This window comes from Hippocampus zosterae, chromosome 20 (assembly GCF_025434085.1).
Source record: "Hippocampus zosterae strain Florida chromosome 20, ASM2543408v3, whole genome shotgun sequence".
NCBI classification, from domain to species: domain Eukaryota; kingdom Metazoa; phylum Chordata; class Actinopteri; order Syngnathiformes; family Syngnathidae; genus Hippocampus; species Hippocampus zosterae.
In genome coordinates, this window is record NC_067470.1 from 9,389,724 (window position 1) to 9,411,630 (window position 21,907).

General features: G+C 43.2%; 2 protein-coding genes across 2 annotated transcripts in view; both read left to right on the top strand.

Moving 5' to 3' along the window:
- The first annotated feature begins 18 nt into the window (after nt 1-18).
- On the top strand, nt 19-3,783 carry myd88 (MYD88 innate immune signal transduction adaptor). The gene is made up of 5 exons (XM_052054600.1): nt 19-843; nt 1,658-1,789; nt 1,912-2,089; nt 2,180-2,271; nt 3,199-3,783. The coding sequence occupies exons 1-5, from the start codon at nt 537-539 to the stop codon at nt 3,351-3,353; spliced, it is 864 nt and encodes a 287-aa protein (XP_051910560.1). The 5' UTR covers nt 19-536; the 3' UTR covers nt 3,354-3,783.
- Nucleotides 3,784-4,265: 482 nt separating this feature from the next.
- The window catches only part of oxsr1b (oxidative stress responsive kinase 1b), a 35,374-nt gene continuing 17,732 nt past the window's right edge, over nt 4,266-21,907 (top strand). Inside the window, exons 1-4 of the mRNA XM_052054111.1 lie at nt 4,266-4,786; nt 12,485-12,597; nt 15,689-15,797; nt 18,540-18,681. Of these exons, the coding sequence (XP_051910071.1) occupies nt 4,717-4,786; nt 12,485-12,597; nt 15,689-15,797; nt 18,540-18,681 (434 nt within the window). The 5' untranslated portion in view covers nt 4,266-4,716. The remainder of the gene's footprint in view (nt 4,787-12,484; nt 12,598-15,688; nt 15,798-18,539; nt 18,682-21,907) is intronic.

The following is a 21,907-nucleotide window of genomic DNA, read 5'->3' on the forward strand; positions in this document are numbered from 1 at the left end:
AAAGCTCCACAGTGAGAAGAAAACAAAACTGCATCAAGGAAGCAACTGCAGACGGCGTGGGAAGGCTTTAGAGCTCAAGGGACCGATTTTCACTTTTCAAACAGACAGATTTGTAGCGGAGATAAAAGAAATGGCGAAAATGCGTATGTAAAACGTATGAAATGGGTTATTCTAAATGTAAACGAATCATTTTTATTGTATCAATGCATTATAAGTATTCAACAAATGAATCCAAATATTAGCAATGGCTCTTGTTAGGACTCGTTGAAATGATTTACAACACATTGATAAATTATAACGTTTGATACGATTTGATAACAATTTAGTATTTGGTTTATACACACAAATGTAAAGCGTTTGGATGTTAGTTTAGTCCCCTTGAACAACATGAACGAGTGAAACTATTAAGAAACATCGCTGTGAGAGACTGTCGAAGAGTGCCTCGTGGTGCCGCCCACGCGTGACGCACTTCCCAGCAGGTACATTGCGCAAATGTGCAGTCGTTAAAAAAAAGGAAAAAAAGAAAGTCAAGAAACATGGCAAGCTGCTGCTCGGCGGACTTGTCCGCCGTCCCTCTGGTCGCCCTCAATGTGACCATCAGGAAGAAACTGAGCCTTTACTTGAACCCCCGCACCGTGGTGGCCGCCGACTGGACGATGGTGGCCGAGGCCATGGGCTTCTCTTACCTGGAGATCATCAACTACCAGCAGGTCCCCAACCCCACGAAGCGGGTCTTGGATGACTGGCAGGCGAGCTCGAGCGAAGCCACCGTAGGCAAGTTGTTGTCCATCTTGGAGGAAGTGGAAAGGAACGACGTCGTGGAGGATCTTCGTCCTCTAATGGGTACAATTTTTTGATTATCCCGTTAGCTTTAGGAGCCACTTCCTGTTTGTTTCCAATCGAAAGTACGTACTAATACAGTTACGACTTCCGCCATCCACCGTTGACTTGACGTCCCTGTACAATATGCCTGCAAAAGTTGACGAATGTTACAACAAGTTGATTACATTCGTATTTTCGTTGCATCCAATGACACTGATAAGCAGCAATTTTAATCAGATGGATTTGTGTGTCCCTAATTGTTATTCGTTACCCCCCCAGCACATCGGGTTTGTGAGATATTTTCTTTGTACTGTATTCTATTTTTTAAAGTTTGACCCATAAAGTCTCCCCCATACGGATTTTACCATGTCTTGTAATTTACAACTTTGAGGTTTCAGAAAAAAATCCACTTGTTGCTGAATCCAACGCTTAATTCATAAATAATAATAATACATTTTATTTTATTTTATAAGCGCCTTTCAAGACACCCAAGGACACTTTACAATATCAAAAAACACCAAACAATACGGGTTGTGACTAAACATACATACATATGACAAAACATGTACTGTACATTAAAAAAATATGCATTAATTAAATGAACGTCTAATTAATCTTTAGGAAAGACGTTTGAAAAACTTCCTGTTTTCTCTCTTCATCTTTATAATTTACAATGTTAAACATAATATTGTGTCACCCTATAGTGGCCAACAGTAGGTTCACACCCAAAATGAACATCGAAGCGCAACAAAATAGAATGAATGATAAACTGGAGAAATACAAAGACTGTGAACCCGGAGCCTATTAACTATCTTTTCTGTCTGTATTCCCCCAGAGGAGGATGTGAGAAAGTATTACGAGAGTTTGAAGAAAAGTGCCGTTCGCCCCCTGCAGGTACCCGAGGTGGACAGCTGCATCCCTCGTACGCCCCAGGGGTCCGGCCTAACCCTGGAGGATAATCTGAATGGTGAGTGAACGCTTTAAAAAAACCATCAACGCCTAAAACATATTTTTAAAGCATGACATAATTCAATAAACGATTCAGACGCCCCAAAACGTTTGAGCACCTCTCTTCTGCCTTGTCTCCAGGTTCTCCCGAGCTGTTTGACGCTTTCATTTGTTACTGCAAGACCGACATCGCGTTCGTGCACGAGATGATCCGAGAGCTGGAGCAGACGGACTACCGGCTGAAGCTTTGCGTGTTCGACCGCAACGTCCTGCCCGGATCGTGCGTGTGGACCATCACCAGCGAGCTCATTGAGAAGAGGTGAGATAATAATGCATCATTATATCTGTTTTTGTAATTCGGTTTTTTTTTTACTTTTTCTGGCTTACACTGTGTTGTTTATGTGTGCAGGTGTAAGAGGATGGTGGTTGTGATCTCAGATGAATACATTGAAAGTGACGCATGTGACTTCCAGACTAAGTTTGCGCTCAGCCTATCTCCTGGTAATTAAAAAAAAATTATTCTTTAGTACATTGATTTAACAAGTAGAATTCTACCGATAGAGATTTTTTTTTGGCAGCTGCCAATTCTGATATTTTAAGAATTGGATAATAGATATATTTTTATACTTAACACGATGTGCAATGCGCTTTACAGAAATTAACACTTTACCCTATTTTGCCCATCCGTCCTCATCCGCGACCTGGATACCCTTCTATCATCGTCCCTCCGTCCTTATTCATAAAATAATCGGCCTTCATCCCTGTCCGTAGCTCTTTTAACCGGCTGGGTTGATCGTTAGTGAAACGGGTGTCCGTCGGCACTTTGTTTTCTGACTGTCCAATAGGTGGCAGTGTTGCTATAAAATACTGTTGAGATGAAATAACCTGTTGACAAACTACAGTGTTTGGCGACATTGGCGTTATTTTGCCCCCCGACACCACATACTTAACCTGGTTAGGGACTAAAACCGACTTCTGTCATTTCTTAATTCGTCCATTAAAAAAAAAAAAAAAACTCTTCCTCTCTCCCAAAAATGGGCATCTGTCCGGGATGGACAGACAGATGTACCATTCCCTCTGTCTCTAGCACTCTAAACCTGAATATAAATCTTATTTTACATATATTATAAAGATACTTACAGACATTGCATTCATGGATGTAAATCACACAAAATAACATTCTGTCAGCAACGCAGAATGTCATACCAATTGTGTGAGCAAGTATGTACACTTTGTTAGCAACATGCTAATTACTCATTCAATATGAGTAGAAATCTTACCAACACGTGTATAAACTTACAGATCTTGCATGTAAGAATGTCATTGTGCTTTTCTTCTTGTTTCATGATAAAGTAAGATTATATTGATGTTAGCCGATTTCACTTTATGTGTGACATCTAAATTTTTTGTGTCCTTCTGTCATGACAGGAGCTCGGACTAAACGGCTCATCCCTGTTGTTTACAAGTCGATGACAAAACAGTTCCCGAGGATCCTAAGCTTCCTGACCATTTGCGACTACACAAATCCGTACACGCAGACCTGGTTTTGGGAACGACTGGCTAAAGCTCTTTCTCTGCCGTAGTTGTGACTGTTATAAGCATGTTTTGAGAAGTGGTTTTCTGTAATTCCATCAACTATAAAACTATCGGGACCCAAAACAAAACTAAATGTAGTGTAAGTGGTGAAGAAATTATGTCATTCTGAACCATAACACTTGAGTGACTGGAGTTAAAAACTGTTTTATGTCATTTAGAATGTATTTTATGATTGTCATGATGAAAACCACAGTTTACAAAGATATTTTTGCATGTGTTGAAGACTGCAAAGTTCCGTGTTCACTTTTATCCTTCCTCTTTGATTCTCAGTTTGAGATTTCAGCGAAAAGAGAAGTTTAAACGTATATGCAGGACTGACTGTCTTTCTCACTTCTTTCTTGTGCCTCACCATCTCATGTTCTGGTTATTCGTGTTTTTGGATGCTATTTGATTTTTTTCATTAAATATTTTACCATTTTTGTTGTGTACATTTGATCAGCCAACCGATTATTTTATGAGATAAATGAAGAAATGCCAAATCTGCAAAAATATTCTTGATTACTCCAATAGGTACAGTTTTCATATTGGCACATGTAAAAACCCGCAGTGAACCACGTAGATTTTAATAACATTTTTCAAATTTTCATATTGACATATTAACTGATTTGTTGGCACATTACAAAATAACTTTTCTGTACAATACATAACTTAACGAAAGAGTTGATTGAATGAATTAAAAAAATTAATCAATAGATTTTCAAGAAAATCGCCTAAATTAATGCAACACATTTTACAAACCGTCCATTATGTGTCATTATGGAGAAAATTTTGCTTGTTATTTCAGCCGCCACCAGTAGTGTCGCAATTGAACACGACACGAAAGATTTCCCGTACGACATTAATCAACATCCAATCACAACGCGACGCCGTGGGACATTGTCCAATCAAAACTCATGTAAACGCCGTCCTTTCGTTTCCGGGTTTGCCCTCACTTTGGGTTGCCGTTTGCGCTTCAGTCGTGCTGACGAGCTAAATAGTAAATCTATATGTTGTATTTAAACTATGAAGGAATGAGTATGAGGAGTGTGTAAAAGTGTGGCGCGACTCTGTTCCCATTTGTGACCCAATGCCGGTACCGTAGTTGCTCAGTGACCACAACCAACATGTCCGCAGAGGGAGTCCACATTTGCCGAGGAGGAATGCGGTAGGCGGGGCCGCGAGGCTTGTGTCAAACTTTGGCAATGACAGCACGAGTGTCGCAGGATTCGCGAAGAAGGCAAAGTGTCGCCCCTGTTGCAGCTCTTTGGATTGCCTGGGACTTGTCTAATTTTTTTTTCACCCCCAGACGTTCTGCTTACGGCACCCACACTTTTTCTTTGACGGGCTCAAATTGCACATACGTCCTCAGCCATGTCGGAGGACTTGAGCTCCCAACCGTGGTCCATCAACAAAGATGACTACGAGCTACACGAGGTGATTGGTATGTGATGTTACTGCTTTCTTGCTTTCCTTCGGCCTGATAGTCTGTGAATAGACACGCTTGCTGAATGCTAATACAAACCCTTTTATCTCGTTTTAATCTTCCAAGCATCTTCCTTTACTCCTCCGAGCCAAAGGCAGGGTGACTTAAATTGGGGGACAGTCCTTGCCAGGCGTTCTTAGAACTTCACGTATGTGGAATGTTTCCACTGAGAAAGACAACCCCGCCCATTGGGGATACGCCGGTGTATTGAAACGAGCGTTTGAGCATGAACGGTGTGTGTCATGGCTAAAGACAATTTTGCAGCGAGAAAGCATGTTTAGTCACAATCACAGCCCGAATGAAGTTTCACTCTCGAGCCAGATTATTTCGTCAAGGCTTTAAAATCACTTGCAACTGCTCATATTTTTAACTAGATAATCATCAGAATCGCAGCATTCCCCCCAAAATCCTAGGTGTAGAAAAATGGAGAAAATAATTCAAACCATTGCGAATATTGTAAATTAATGTATTTAGTAATTTTACATTTCACAGCTATACTCTTCATTTAACTATAATTTGAATTGGTGTCTGTATATACCGTATATTCAAATACTCAATTTGCATTGTCGTTCTGGTGTCCCTCAGAGGGCAGTTGTGACTGTGAACGTATGATCAACTTGTATTACTGTTTCACATATACACAACAAATTGATGGATAGCGAGTTTTGAAATCAGGAGCCAATGTTTTTTCAACTTATTTTAAAGGGTGGATTGGTAACAACAACAAACATCTTGCAGTATGTCAGATCTCAGTGTAGTTAAAAGTGAAGGCAATTAATTAGCCAGAAACATGAAGCGGACACATGATTTGCCTTCACGGGCCACATCAAATGATGATACGGGCCACATGTGGCTCTCGGGCCTTGACTTTGACACCTGTGTTGTAAACCATTAAAAACTCAACTGCTACTACTTTTAGTTTGATAATAGTTTGAGTTGCTTCATTGCTTGCACATTTTTTATCAAAATGTGCAAATATACAAAATGAATATATCTATTGAACAAAAATGTGCTACACTTTTCAATTGATGCCAATTTGAATTGCAAAAATTGATTTCTTTCATGAAAAAGATCAAACACGTTGCTCACACACACACACACACACACGCACACACACACACACACTCACACACACACTTGCAGCCTTGCACTCGTCCCACCCTTCAGATAAGTGACCCTACCCTCGCTTTGCCCCACTTTGCCATGAACATAAAGGTGTGTGTGGCACACCGGTGCAAACCTTACCTGGTCATCACCTCCGAGCATGCGTCCAATGCCAAAATGAACTGCTAACAATTGCTCGATTTTTATCGATTTGGTGCTATTTATATACATCAGCATACATTCTCATCTTGTGCTGGTTTACAAAAGTAGAGTCAAAGTTGTTTTCGAACAGGGGTGCATTCATTTGCTATATATTGCCTCCCATGGCGGTTGGTGTATTTGAGGGGGGGGAGTCATGGGGGCGCGGGGGTGAATGGCGACAAGCGCACCATTGAATGCTGTTAATGACCCGGCGATGACACAGTCACAAAGCTAAAGTGTCAGTGTCAGCGTACGCAAACCGTGCTGTGCTTTTGACAGTGTTTCCTTAGAACATCACTAATTTTGTTTACATTTATTTGTAAGTTTTTCTGACAGTCGAGGTGAACAATTAATTGTACTCAAATCTGATATTGTTCATTGTAAAATAAATAATCGTAATACCCAGGAGGGAGGAATCACAACTAAATGATTCCATTTTAGAAATATTTCACATTTTCTGCAACATGTTTATGCATTGAAAAAAATCTGATATTTAATCATATTCATTTACTTTTTTTCCCCCTAACAAGCGTTGACTGTGATCGATCGATAAGTTTCCTTGATGTTTTTTTTCTTTTTTCTCCGTGCTGAGATGTAAGTCAGGCGGCGAAGTAAGACATCGACGTGGCCCTCGCATACCTCTGCCATTAAGTAGCTAATTCAAGGCCATGCTAATCTGATAATGTGCCGTTTGCACTTAATGAACTCCATTTGTCCCGCGCGCGACTTTATTAGTCATCGGAATCACCTCTTTGTGTTTTCAAACCGCTTCAGTCAATTTAGCAACGTTGTTTTGGTTCTCCTGGACTTTTTTATCCAACGTTGGCATGCAATTGACCTTAGAGAAAAGGATATCAAACACTATGTCGTTTAATTTTAACAAGTTGAGAGTCTCATACATGAACCAATCATATCCACCTTATTAGGAACCGGTAATTGGCGCATGTGGGGCTTCAACGTTTACGTCACGATGAGAAGAGCTTCTTGTCACAATGTCACATTTGCACATTGGAAGCGTTCTAGCAACAGCGGTTAACATCGCTTGTCAAGAAATATGCTTACAGAAAACATGCGGCATAATCCTGCAAAGAGCATGCTTGTTTTGTCAATGTGTCCGCTTTTTCTTTTTCACGCCGTCCAAAGCGGCGTACGCCGTCTCAGGTTGGACGCTTGACTTAGAAAATTGTGTTTTGTGAAAGTCCGTCTGAAGGTATACTGTATACATTGCTGGTATTTATGTCAAGGCTGTGATGGAAACAAATGGAGCCTGGAGGAGAACAAAAATATGTTCCACAAACCTGACAGGGGCACATGGATACGATATTGAAACATCAGGTATCATTAGTCGCGGTCACAAGTCGACAATCAATCCAAACAAAACAAAAAGAATGATATGGTCGTGTTTGGGGAAAACAACCGCAAAGCTTTGCCGTACCTTAGCTTATTGCTAAGATGCCATCGCTAGTTAGGCTAACAAATAGTATCAATGTAGCAGTGTCGTTATGATAGAATGTTTCAATCCAAACTTTTTGCTTAAATGCTATTGCTAGTTGAGCTAACAAATAACATCAATGTAGCAGTGTGTGGGGCGGCACGGTAGTCCAGTGGTTAGCATCGACTTCACAGAGCAGAGGTACCGGGTTCGATTCCAGCTCCGGCATCCCTGTGTGGAGTTTGCATGTTCTCCCCGGGCCTGCGTGGGTTTTCTTCGGGTGCTCCGGTTTCCTCCCACATTCCAAAAACATGCATGGCAGGCTGATTGGACGCTCTAAATTGTCCCTAGGTGTGAGTGTGAGCGTGGATGGTTGTTCGTCTCTGTGTGCCCTGTGATTGGCTGGCAACTGATTCAGGGTGTCCCCCCGCCTACTGCGGATGTAGCAGTGTCATCACGTTGGAATGTTTCAATACAAACTTATTGCTAAGATGCTACTGCTAGTTGGGCTAACAAATAGCATCGATGTAGCAGTGTCGTCATGATGGAATGTTTCAATACAAACTTATTGCTAATATGCTATTGCTAGTTGGGCTAACAAATAGCCTCGATGGAGCAGTGTCGTCACGATGGAATGTTTCAATACAAACGGTGTATCAACACGCGTGCGTGTCTCGCTAGCTAGCGTCGAACCAAAATCTCAGAGCTCGCAATCTGGTCAATGTATTTTTTTAAAACTCTGTGCTATTACTCAGCTTTAAGACCAATGGCTTGGCCCCGATCATTTTTTACGATCAAAGATTAAGTCTTGTCCCTCATCCAGTCGCTAGCATGAAGTTTGCAGCGATGCCTGCCCGCTCCCGCCGCCAACGCCAACCACGGCGAAGCAATTGGATGGCATCTGACAGTTGTTCAGTTCCGCTGCTTTTTCTTCTGTCCAAAGCGGCAAAATTTGCAAACCGCTTCTCAGTTAGCCCCAAAGATATCACGGCAAAAGGACGCTATTGGAAGGGGAGGCGGCGGAGGACTCTGTCGGTTTGATGGATTTCAAGGAATCATCCATCGCAGACTTGCTCAGCTGGTCTTTCCGCTTCTTCCCCCTCAATCGTTTTACGAACAAAGCCCGTGAACAATGATTTATGACTGCTGGCAGCTTGTCAGCTTAACTTGCCTTGTCACTTTTTTTTTCCTCATCATTTTCACTGAAACGATTTGGCTTCAGCACGGTGTCAGTTTTGTCAGTCCTTAAAAAAATGAGATGGGAAAATTGGATTCGAACTTCTGCGAACAAGCCAGGTTAAACCTATCTCATCCTTGACATCCAAAACTCATCTCTCACTCTTGAGGTTACTAATTTCCTACTCTGGATTTCTAGTTCTAGGTTCTAGTTCCATCCAAAAAATAAAAAATGTGGGATAGAGGTATAAAGGAATAACATGTTTTGATAATATTCGATTCGAGGTTCACAGTAATGCTATTCGGCTTAATCACTATTTTGGTGTAACTCTCAGAAAATTCGGGTGCAAGTCCATTTGATGTCGATACACTCAATCTGAGATGGTGTAAATTTCATTGATGAACGGCACAGGAAATATTGTACTATATTTTGTTTAGGTCGAAAACAAGTGAATGTTATCCTCTGTCATCCTGCTTTTTAAGCCTACAGAAAGCAATGACTAGAGGTTAATAATTTTTTTTTAATTGACATCCTTGGATGTTCTGATTGATGTCAATTGTGAGATAATACGTTTGTCAGTTTGGAAAATATGTGATTTGTTTCTCGTAAACAGAAGGATCGGTCCAGACCGTGACACTGTCCAATATTTTTGTGTTTACTGTTGCGCTTGCTCTCTCTCAATATATTTTTTTAGATGTTGTAAAAGTGTCTTTAAAGACGTTTGCAAAACATTAAGTGTGGAAAAAGCTATGAACAAAAAAAACATGCCTATAGAGTATTTATATAATATTTGCCTTTGTCAGATTTTTTTTTCAATCACATTTTGCTCTGAAAAATCTTACTGCATGGTGTTCTTAAGCATATTACTACCGGTAATTGTGCTAAGAAGAAATCAACTAAACGGGAAGAGCAGGTTGAATATGCTAGCAAAGAGCGAACGTCTGGTATGAACTGGCTCCTAGATTGAAATTGTTCAAGTGTGACCCCTGATCATCCATGTCCCAAAGCCAACAGTGTGTCTTTTTTTTTTTGCCTTAGATAGAAATACACACACGCGCACACACACTCGCTTCCTCCAGCTTGCCATCCCTGACAACCAGCTGTTTGTTTGTGTTGAGGAATTTACACCCCAATGGGATGGGATCTCGGCAACAGGACGTGTGTGTGTGTGTATTTTTCCTTCAGCCAGGACCAAAGCCAAAGCCCCTAAATCTGGCCTGCCCCGGGAGGTTTGCAAGGTAGCGCTTGTAGTTTCCGCAGCGAATACTAGAAAGCATTTCAGTTTGACTGGGTCAGCAATCAATCAATGTCTTTTCCCGACGACCCCCCCCCCCCCCCCCCCGCACACACACACCTTCTACTGTAAGACCGCAAGCTCCCAATCAATTCCAAATTCATCTGTGGGTTGACTTTATCGCGCGATCCACAGGGTACAGAATACTGTGTGTTGAAAACACAGATACTGTATTGATAAAATCTATTACTTATATAATTAGGATAAGAAATGTATAAACAACAAAAGAGTGGAACCCAAGAACAAACCACAAATTTTTTTGCTAATATGTATTTTTAAAATAAAGGGAGCGAAAGCAAAACCCTTTGATCGATTGATAGGCGCTGTCTTTCCCGTCATCCACGACGCCTGAAAGTTTGCGCTACGTGTTTTCCGGATTCCGGAAACTATTACGTCCTCGTTATTTTTTTTAATTTCTTTTTAAAAATCTTTATTGAACAAGTCAGAAAACGAACGTGCTACCAATACGTACACATTACAAACGTTTAAACAAAAAAGAAGAAAAAAAAGGAAGCCAGGGGATTTTTAGATAAAAATTTACAATAAGGAGCATATAGCCAAAGTCTTAACAGCTTTTTTGTTTTTGGAATCCGTAATAGAGCTCAGGTACTGCTTTGTTTCAGTTTCAAAAATTAAGAAAAGAGATTTTGAATTATTCCATCTACACGTCCTCGTTATTGACAATCATCAAAGAAGTGACGCATACCGGAAATGAATCGGGAAATTGCAATTCTATTGGATTATCTAGACGAGACGCACCTCCGTCATGTTGAATCGCTTTGTACAGTTAATTCGTTATCATCGCTTTTCCAAAAACAAAAAAAGCTGTTAAGACTCTGACTATGCTCCTTATTTGAAAATTTTGTCTAAAAATCCCCTGGGTTCCTTTTTTTCTTCTTTTTTGTTTAAACGTTTCTAATGTGTATGTATTGGTAGCACGTTCGTTTTCTGACTTGTTTGCTGAGAATTGTATTCTGATTTGTTCAATAAAGATTTTTTAAAAATCGTTAGCATCGCTCGAACGGCGAAATGGAAGGGGTCGGTTCTATCCTAATTAAACTCTGGTAAGAGATTTTGTCTTCAACACGCCCCCTCCCCTTGTTACCAAGTCTTCGTCGGCTCTTGGTTCAATGAGAAGTCCAAACAATGGGCACTTTGTTAAGATTTGGGCATAGCCAAGATGAGGGCAAAATGGGGTTAGGAAAAGCTTACTGGAGGGTACACGAGCACGCTGTTCATTTTTCCGCCCCTCAAAGCTTCTCGACAGAGGAAAATGTACTCACGGCGTCGCACGCATAAACCGCAGATTGAGTGGAAAAAGCGCCTGGTGTGCGCCACGAAGTTAAAAAGAAAAGACCTCGCACGGGACCGCAAACAACGAGCGAGACTGTTTGGGAGACCTTTGGTGATTAGTGAAAACATTTTATCTCGGATTTAAAACAAGATCTGTTGATAGGAGTTGGAATAGATAAACAGTTGGCGGTGAATTTCGACTGTGACTTCTGTTTACACCACACTTGTTTTGCTACAATTTTGTAAAAAAGTTGGTCGTGAACGTTTAAAAAGACTGCGACTTAAAAGTGTTAAGTCAATTAGATTAATAAACTGTCGTCCGTGTTATTTTGTGGTTCATTTGCCTTTATTTGAGCAAAACACTAACCTGTCGGACCCAAAGTTTGATGCGTAATTAAAAATCAGTTCACAGTATGTGTCATGGTAGGCAGTGACCGTGAGAAAAGCTAAAAAGATGGAGCAAATGACGAACGGCATGTCAAAAAAGTTTCTTGATTGTGTATCTGTCAATTCTTATTTTGTCATAAAAAGCCATTTGTTAGGTTCTTTTTTTTTTTTACTCATTCACTCCCAAAGACAGATTTAGATGTCTTTTCAGACGCCACGCATTTAATACGTCTTTGGGAGTGAATGGGTTCATTGGAGGTGTCCCAAAAGCAAGAAATATAGCATCACATTATGTTCTGCTTGACCCCCCCAAAAAAAGAACTTGTTTTCTCTGCTTTACAGTCAGATACCAGTTTTTTGGGCAGCGAGGGGTGTGTAAACCAACCCGTGATCTAATGCTGATTACTCAAGTACAGATAAAGCTTCTTTTTTTTTCTATCGGCCTTGTAAGATCGATCTGTCAGAAAGCGGGAAAGCACTTTTTTTTGCTCTGGAAGCAGCTGGCAGTTAATGAGTTCTACTGTGCAACCCCCTCAAGTCAAATTCTGTGATGTGGCCGATTCTGCAGATCGATCGTGACGACCTCTGAGATTCTTTGCAACCATTCATTCATGTGGTGGCGGCACTACTGCATTGTACGCACTTGTAAGATGTAAAAATAACGAGCCTGTTATGTACCACAGAACGCACGAATCCGCCCCATGGGGCGGCTGTCGTTAACTTGATCCATAATGGCAGTGTTGTTGTTGTTGTTTGGTTTTCGTGCAGGGAGCGGCGCCACAGCTGTGGTTCAAGCCGCCTACTGCACACCGCGCAAGGAGAAGGTGGCCATCAAGCGAATCAACCTAGAGAAGTGCCAGACCAATATGGACGAGCTCTTGGTAAGCGCAAGAACCGCAAAGCTAGCTAGCTAATCGCTAGCCGAATAGCATTCTTGCTAAAGTCATTTCAAGTTGGCGCAATATCAAGAGAAAATGTCACAGGATTTTTTTTTTTCTTTGTCGCTGATCCAAGTCTTGATATTTATTTTTGTTGTTGGCTCATTTCGTTCCGCTCTTTTGGGAATGTTGTCATTATTTTTCTGAATGAAACACTTTTGACTTTGCCAGGAATCTCACTATCATCTTTTCCGCCTGGGAGGACGGACGCCCGCGCTCCGCTGGGTGCCTTCCTCGTGAAACAATATGTTTATGTTTGTCGGCCGTGACCCCGCATTGTTCCCATAGTGGCTTCTCTTGTGCGACCGCGGCACCAGTTTGTGACACAAGCCCCCGTGGCTGGGTAGGGGGTCATGACAATCGGTCATTTAGTCGCTCGGCTTGGATGCCCTGCCACATGCAGAACGATCGGACTCAGTCAAGACGTCAACGATGAGAGACCGGCGCTCTTAATTTCGTTTCAGCATGAGTAAATGGCACTTGACTCACGTTACCCAAACATTTTAAATGGTGAACATCGACGGTGTTGTGAAGTAAAAGTGACGTCGTTGTGCAAAGTGTGACCCTCGGAGAGTTCAAAACAATTTATGGCGCAGGTGGCTCAGCGTCAGATTTGACGGCTGGTGGTTTCCGGGGGTTTATGGTGCTCACCATAAATTTCTTGCCCGTGTATTTAACTCTTTCGGGGACAGTGGTTACTCCAGGGGACGGCTTCTTACATTATGAGGATACAAGGTGCACGGAAGGGTTAAGATGAGGTTGTGTAGTTTAAACTCGCACACACAAATGGTGGGATTTATTCCGCCACCTGCTGGGATGGGATTTCTTTGTTGAGAAAGGTCACCGTGCATCTGATGTCCGTTATACAATATTTCCATCCGTCTCACTTTTTCTTGGATCAAAACCGCAAGGTCAGGGGTCCCCGAGTCCGGTCCTGGAGATACCATGTCCCACCTGTTTTCGACGTGTCCCTATTTGCTGATATTTAAATAAATATATATATTTTCAATTAATTTTTTTTTTAATGATTCCTCCCGCCCAGGATTGATTTTTTCCCCCCCATTTCACAGAAATCCGAAATCTAATGTTTATCAGCGTTCCAACTGTCCACTTTGAAGTTCATAAGATAAGATAAGATATAGTGTGATATAAGATAAGTCACTGTGAGCGCTTTCATGTCAGGAAGCCCCCCCGCCCCCCTCTGCCCCCACCTCCTCACCACATACGTTTACAGTGACCTAATCCCTGCAACAAAGCTCCTCCCCGGTTCTCACATTGTCTACTGGAAAAAAAAAGACGAACAAACCTGCCAACCGCCGCCGCGCGATAGCCTCCCCCGCTAGCCCATTGTTTGTCTTCTGTAACCGCCGAGCCGCGCTGACCCGTCGCGCCTCTTCCATTGGCCGAGGACGACGGGGAAGGGGTGCCAGGCTCAAGCCGAGCCTGCGATATTCATTGTTCTCTGTAGGGCCTACGAGAGATGGAAAAGATGGCGAAGGCCCGCTAGACTGGAAGATATTCGACCAGTTGGGTTCAAACACAGGGGGGGGGGGTAGGCTCTTTTTGCCTCCCCCCCTGGTAGACTCTGATGGGTGACATCTCTGCCCTCGATGTCTGCAACTTGTCATGACGTCCCGAGTTTGAGCTTTTTAATCGTCGTTTGCTCATCCTCTCTCGGCGGGGCAGCTCCGGAATGATTACTCAGCAGACGAGGCTGAGTGCTTGGAATTGTGTGAGCTAAGCATTCGTTACCGGCGATTGATTGCCGGGCAAGACATAGATTCAAGTTTGCCTTGAAATTTAAAAAAAAAAGTGACCATCATCACCTTCCAACTTTTTCTGTACTTTGTCTTTTAATTTATGTCATCATTTAAAAAAAAATATCTTCATGTTGACGGGGGACTCGGCATGATCTCACTTTCCCTGCTTTCCAAGGGCACAGACTTTTTACATTATTTTAATAGCCGCATAAAAGCTTTTCTCGCTGCTGCACATATGTGTTCTAGTGACCGGCCTGTGATGTCATTTCCATGCCAAGTATTGCACTTCATTTCCGTAATTGCCTCATCGTGAACTATGTCAGCATAAATGCACCGGTGCCGTCGGTCCTACTTAACCCCTTTGAGGGGCAGCGGTTACTGCCGCGGACAAGCTTTTCATGTTATCAGGTGACAGGGTGCATGAAAGGGTGAAACTGAGGCCCGAGGATCAGGCGCTAATCTCCTTCCGAAGAATAAGAATAAATCATAACAACGGGCCGGGAAAATCGGACATTTTTGCTAGCAGGTTTATCCTGGTGACACACCACCACAAAATTCACACAGTATTGAAAAGTTAGACCAAAAAAAAAATTGGACCTGAAAAGAAAAGAAAAAAACACATGATGCAGCGATGTAAGCTGTTGTTTTTTTTCTTAGCATTAAGCTAGCAGCAATTTGTTTGATGTTGAGTTTGACAGTACACTTCAATTGAACTCTTTTTATGTTGTTGTTTTTTTGGGGGGGGGGTGTAGATTTGTTTATTTTCTACCAAACTACAGCTTATTTGTGAATTGTCATCATTCATTCATTCATTCAATGAATGAATGAATGAATGATGACGGCCCGGTAGTCCAGTGGTTAGCACGTCGGCTTCACAGTGCAGCGGTACCGGGTTCGATTCCAGCTCCGGCCTCCCTGTGTGGAGTTTGCATGTTCTCCCCGGGCCTGCGTGGGTTTTCTCCGGGTGCTCCGGTTTCCTCCCACATTCCAAAAATATGCATGGCAGGCTGATTGAACACTCCAAATTGTCCCTAGGTGTGAGTGTGAGCGTGAATGGTTGTTCGTCTCTGTGTGCCCTGTGATTGGCTGGCAACCAATTCAGGGTGTCCCCCGCCTGCTGCCCGAAGACAGCTGGGATAGGCTCCAGCGCCCCCCGCGACCCTAGTGAGGATCAAGCGGCTCGGAAGATGAATGAATGATGAATTGTGTTTTTTTTTTATTACCGGTATTATGATTTTTTAAATCCTCATTTGCTTCCATTCATTGCGTTTCAGAAAGAGATCCAGGCCATGAGCCAGTGCCATCACCCCAACATCGTGTCTTACTACACCTCCTTCGTGGTGAAGGATGAACTGTGGCTGGTCATGAAGCTGCTAGGTGGTGGTGAGTGAGTCTTCTGTTTATCAGCTTCCCCTCCCCCCCGAAACATGAATGCTAACAGCTTCAACCTGTTAGCATTCATGTTTCCATTATGTGTGCTCTTGTTAAAAATGAAGCCAGATTATATGATTGAGCCCTTAAAATGAAAGCGAGAGTGGGATTCATTTCCTGCCATTGTCGGCCGTGATTGCGGGGGAGGGGGGGGAGGTGACGGCGCTGATCCTCATTGTGCGCCCCCCACCACGTGCCGTTGCTTTAACTTCCGTACGGCGCGCAAGCTAATGACAGGCCGGGGGATAATAACGGTCCCGCGGGCTCGGCGCGGAGGGCGTCCGTGTGGCAGAGCGGCAATTAAGCAGCGATAGGAGCCGTCATTGCGGGAGGCCACCGCCGAAGGAAAGCCGCGCGGCTGGATCTGATTACGTTGTTCCTTCGCCCCAGGAATGTATGTAAGTCGTTTGAGGAACAGGAAATATGTGGCCGCTGTCCCTAAAAGGGTTAATGTCAGTGTAGCCTCTAATGTCGGTTAGCCTACACCAGTGGTCACCAACATGGTGCCCGCGGGCACCAGGTAGCCCGTGAAGACCACTTGAGTAGCCCGCCAGTGCCTGGACATTGTGATTTGCTAGTAGAAATTATGATTTAAAAATGCAAACATTGGCAGTACTGTGAGACATTTCGAAACACGATCAAAGTCTGACAATTTAAATCATTAAGTATTAAAAATAACACATCCTCATATTATTGAAGGTATTTTGGACAAATATGTTATTTCAGACGTGTATCAATTTGGTAGCCCTTCACACAATCGGTACACATAAAGTTGCTCTCACCCTCAAAAATGTTGGTGACACCTGGCCTACACTAACCACTTTTATTTTCTACAGGCATTTTTTTAAGTAACATTCCAACACTGGAAGGAAAAACTTGGCTCCTGACAATTTTCTGTAACGTGGCAAATAATTTTTATTTTTTTTCGTTGTCGTGGCAAACGACAGCAGGAGTCCAACTGAATAGTCGATTGACTAGTCGACTTTCCGCCGCCCCGCACTGATGATTAAAGCTCAAAGTCCGCTCGCGGATAATCACGCGTGTTTGGCACTTTGTCTTCCGGTTGGTCCATTTACAGGCAGTGAGAGGTCCGCTACAGTCGCCAGGCGAGCACAAAAATCCTCGAGGTCATCAATTCGTCGACTTTGACTCGATTTTCATGGCAGGAGATGTGCGTTGAATTCCGATTTGAAATGAAATGAAATGAAATGATTCCGGTTGCACTATGTGCAACTGATAGTGTCCAGATGGATTGTCTGGGATTTGAATACGCGAGCCAGCCAGCCAGCCGACCTCTCTGCACGTTTCTCTCTCGCTCCGGTTCCACTTGAGCCGCTCAAACGCCGGGCCTCTTGATGTTGACTTTTATTATGTGTGGCAATTCAACGCCGGGACCGCATCTGCCATGGAGTCGGGTTTATAGATTTTCATTGCGGTGGGTGGGAGAGTCTGGCGGAACTACTGTACGGAATGCAACATGAAAAAAAAACAAAAAAAAGCAACCTACCGGTCCTCATGCTGCTCTTCAAAACTCGATAACATCCGAAGGCCGTGACGATCGCTTGTGGCATGTCACTGTTGACTTTGCGTTGTCACCGGCTTGTGGCATTTCGACACGTTGTGTCATATTGTCGACTTGACTTTCTCCCCTCGCCGCTTTGCATAGCTGCTCTCGAGAAAGCATTCGATTGGCTAAGCCCCATCGCGCAACGGTTTCTCATTTCCAATGTCGTTTCAAGGACACTTGCGCAATGGACGGTCTGAGGTCGCATTCAAACCACCGATCCTTTGATCACTGCTCGACCAAGTGAGCCACAGCCACCCGCCTGTCCCCTCCCTCACTTGGCTCCTCTCTCCCTTTGTATAGCCCCGCCCCCTTTTGTCTTTAGCTTTTCGCGCCGTCTCCATCCAGAGCCAACACTCGATTCGGGGCTTGCCGTAAGGCCGCTCCAGAGCCTTTTCCGGAAATTCCTGTTTTCCGAAAGCGACATCCGATTGAATTCCCCGTCCGTCTTACAAAGCCGCCGGGACAAGAGTATGAGTCACGCCACAGCAAGCACAGGAATGTCTTCCCAGAAAACGAGTACGAAGCCTTCGCCGCCCTCTCGCTGGATTCCAGGTCGAGACTGTCATCGACTTTGGTGAATTTTACCACAAATGATTGGATTTGCCGCTTCGCTTCTCTCCCTAACTGCCAAGCGAGGGTAGGGGGGGGGCAGTATGATCATGACTCCTCGTTTAACTTATTCAGTCCCATACACAGAGCAATCTGCTGGTCTGCACTCGGACCAGCTGGCCTGCGCTGCAGCCCCCCCCCCCCCCCTTGACAACTTTGGCGTCTGTCATGGGCCTTTAGCACAGTTGGCACCTTGCAGTCCTCGCCTTCCAGATGTTCTCTTGAGGGCCAGAAAGACTTGAAACATATGAAGCGGAATCGGTCCGCAAGATGCTGTTTGACATGCCATCTTGAATTTTGGGTCGTCTCTTCATCGCGTTCTCCTTTTCAAATGGTCAATGGAGCCCATGACAATATTTTGCTCTATTAGGACCGCCGCATTTTGAATTTTGTGTGGCCTGTTGGTTCATCAGCGCAAATGGCTTTCTTTAGCGGGTCGCTTTTCGACGAGCATCGCGGAGCATCAAAAGTGTCATTTTTGAAAGGTCTTTCCTTTCCTCTCCCCTTTTCCTGGTCAGGCTCGGTGCTGGATGTGATCAAGCACATCATCTCGCGAGGCGAGCACAAAACAGGCGTCCTTGACCAGGCCTGCATAGCCACCGTGTTGAAGGATGTTCTCGAGGGCCTCGAGTACCTGCACAAGAACGGGCAGATACACAGGTAGATAAATGCGCTTTTTCATGCCCCCCCCCGTATTGTGGCCCGCATGGAGAACCTGAAAGATTTGTTGGCAAGAGAATAAACATGCAAGGTTGGAAGGAAAAAGTCCGAATTTTATCGGGGGGTAGGGTGTCTAAATTTGGGGCAAAACAAGAATTCAGTTGAACCTTTTTATGCAGGGTTAAATATTATAAGGAAAGAGAAAAGTCGGAACATGAGGAAAAAAGTCATGATGAGAGAAATTCGTCATCAAAAGTTAAAGTACAGTGGTACCTCTGCTTACGAAATTAAAGGGTTTTTGAAGAAATTTCTCAAGTAGAACATGTTGAGAGTAAAGACATGTTTTCCATGTAGATGCCCTAATCCGTTCCAAGCTTCCCCAAAATTCAGACCTAAAGGTTTTCTAAAGCATAAAAACGCATGAAAATATGTAACAAATACATGTTACAATTATATTATCGCTCAATAAATGAGAGTTGCGTGAGAAAAAGTCGAAATCTTGCGAGAAAAAGGTTTTTTAAGAGAATATTTTTTCAATTTTTTTTAAAGCCTGATGTTAATCTTACGGAACTACTTGAAGTAAGTTTGGGAAAACTATTTTGATCCAAAGTAATAAAGCACAGTAGCAGTATTTTGCCCCCCCCCCAAAAAAAGCCACATGAAAATGTAACAATTTTATGAGCTGCAAGTTGGAATGTTGTGAAAATGAGACAAACGAACACCAACCTCGCCTAAATCCAAATGATGTCATCAGAATGCGTGTGTCAAAATGTGTGACTTTCATTTTCAGCGTGATCACCATTGCGGCCGTGAAAAGACGTCCACTTCCCGGCCGTGTGCGATAATTGATTGATTTTTCCCACTGACTCGTGAGCATACGAAGCATGTGGCATTTACTACCCCCCCTCACCCAAAGATCAACGATGTCATGGAGATGAAGCTGTAAATGGCTTTTTTATGGCTTCGCTCTCCAGAATTGGGATGATTGAAAAAGGGGGTAAAAAATGAGTGAGTGTTGGAAGCTCACGGAGGTGAAGAAATAAAAATGTTGTTCGTCTGCATTGCTATACAAATGACTCGTTTCAAAGGCATGAATATGCATGAGCGGAATGTGTCAATGGCGGATTTTCGTGCCACTGGAAATGCGATCCCCAAAGCTCTCCTCTAAGCCAGTTCAAGACTGGGCTAAGTCCCCGCGCCCAAGCTGTCGCAAACCCGGCGGCCTTCGACGCCACCACCTCTCAACTTGAGCTTCTCCGCTCCTGTTTCTTGTTTCCTTTTTGCATTACGGCCTGGCGTGCGGCGGGCCACACGTGGAAATGAAGGCGCAGCTTTGTCGTTTGGTCAGGAGGTTGGCAGTTTGCATTCGAGAAGTCGTAAACTTGTGAGGGGAAAAATGTTAGGACAAAAAAAAGTTGTCTATTTATGAGAGTAAAAGTCATAAGCTGTCTTAGTTTTTATGAGAATCAATTATTTCTTTATGTTAGGAGCAAAAAGTCAACTTTTGGCTAAGCAAGTAAGTAAGAGTTTTCCTGTCCCGTTTAAGCCGGATCACATGAGCGTGCGCCTCGGGCCAGGGCTGGCGCTCCGGTCTGGGTGGGGCTTGGATCAAGTCGGAAGGTCCCATCTTGCCCCGGTGCCCTTTAAGGCTTGGAGACTCTTCGCTCCTCTGCACAGATTTGCCACGTGCTGGTCAACTGCACCCACCTCGCGCGAAGAAAGTCCAAAACAAGTTTTGCTTGTCGTTCAGACACGACGAGCAAGGTTGCTTTGCAGGAATCTTTGATAACAAAGGCAGAAGACGACAGTACGTGTAAGAAAGTCGTAGGAGTTAGAAAAAAAATCAAGGCAATTTGTTAAAAAGTCAGTAAATGTTTTGAGGGGTGGGGGAGTCACCATTTAACTTTTTAAAAAGTTGCAGTTTTACCAACGTCACAAAACGCGCGCAAAAAAGTCAATTTCAATCGAAATTGTCTCAATTTAATGAAAATAAAATCACGGTCAAAATATGAAAGGAATATGAATTGTATGAGTGAATATTTTGACAAGTCTGTCATATTATAATAAAAGTGCAAAATTCTGGATAATTGTAAGTTAATAACGGTTAAGTAAATGACAGGTTTATTCCAAAAATATTCTGTTGGAATATTTTTATAAAAGCATTGTTACACGAGGAAATCTTTTTTTTCTAGTGAGAGCAGTCGAGTGAATATTGCACTTAAAAGAATCGCCACTAGATGGCAGTGGCAACTTCCTCTTTTCCGATTCTACATTGTCTAATTTGCCGATTTCGAACTACATCCGGCACAGTGACAAAATATCTGGTGGCCCACAATCTTTTTGGAAAATATCAACAAAGAGAAAACCACACCGAGCGTGTATTGCACCGGAATGTGATGTTACAGGAGGTGGCCTGGCGTCGTTGCCAGGTGCGTTTATGGCCAGATGAGTGGCAAAAATCACCTTGATGCTTTCATATGCCTGCTGCCACCCGGCAACCGTTTGGCTAATATTTCACCCGAACCGCTTTTATCCACTTATTCATTTGTCCCATTTTATGGTTGCCGCTCGCCGGCACCAACCTGCAAGTGGCAAAAAAATAAATACATTATGCAAATCGTATCGTGTCATACAGTTTCGCTTGGTGTCAATGCCATGGCCACCAGGGGGCAGTATAATACAGATGTTGAAAATGAACCAATGCAAATCAGGTATAGAGCTAGAATTGCGATTCAACGGAATTATTATCACAGGTGTCTTTAAACTATTTTAATGGTGCCAAATAGTGCTTAGTGCACTAAACAAGGATCACAGCAAGCAGAGAAGAGAATTGAAAAATATATTTTCAACAGTTTGGTGGTATATAGGAGAATGCGACGACCTCAGCAGCAAGCGCATGTATTTTGAAGCACACACACTACGGTGCCTCGGCGAGACCGCGCTTTACAAGCCTCCTGCCATTATTTTCAAGAGATGTTCAAGAAAAATGTCAACCCAAGCGACTTGTCGGTTTCAGTGCCTGACAGTTGTTACACACGCAGTCGTCATCATTTTGAGATATTGCGTTCGCTAAGTTTGTCTTCTTTCGATATCCGTAGCAAAAAGTAGCCTTTTGTCGAAGAGACACGTCCTATACAATACTGTACAATTAACGATTGTCACCTACAATGACATAAAAATTACGTTGAATGATTTGAGCGAATTTGGCTGACCAACAAAACTGCGA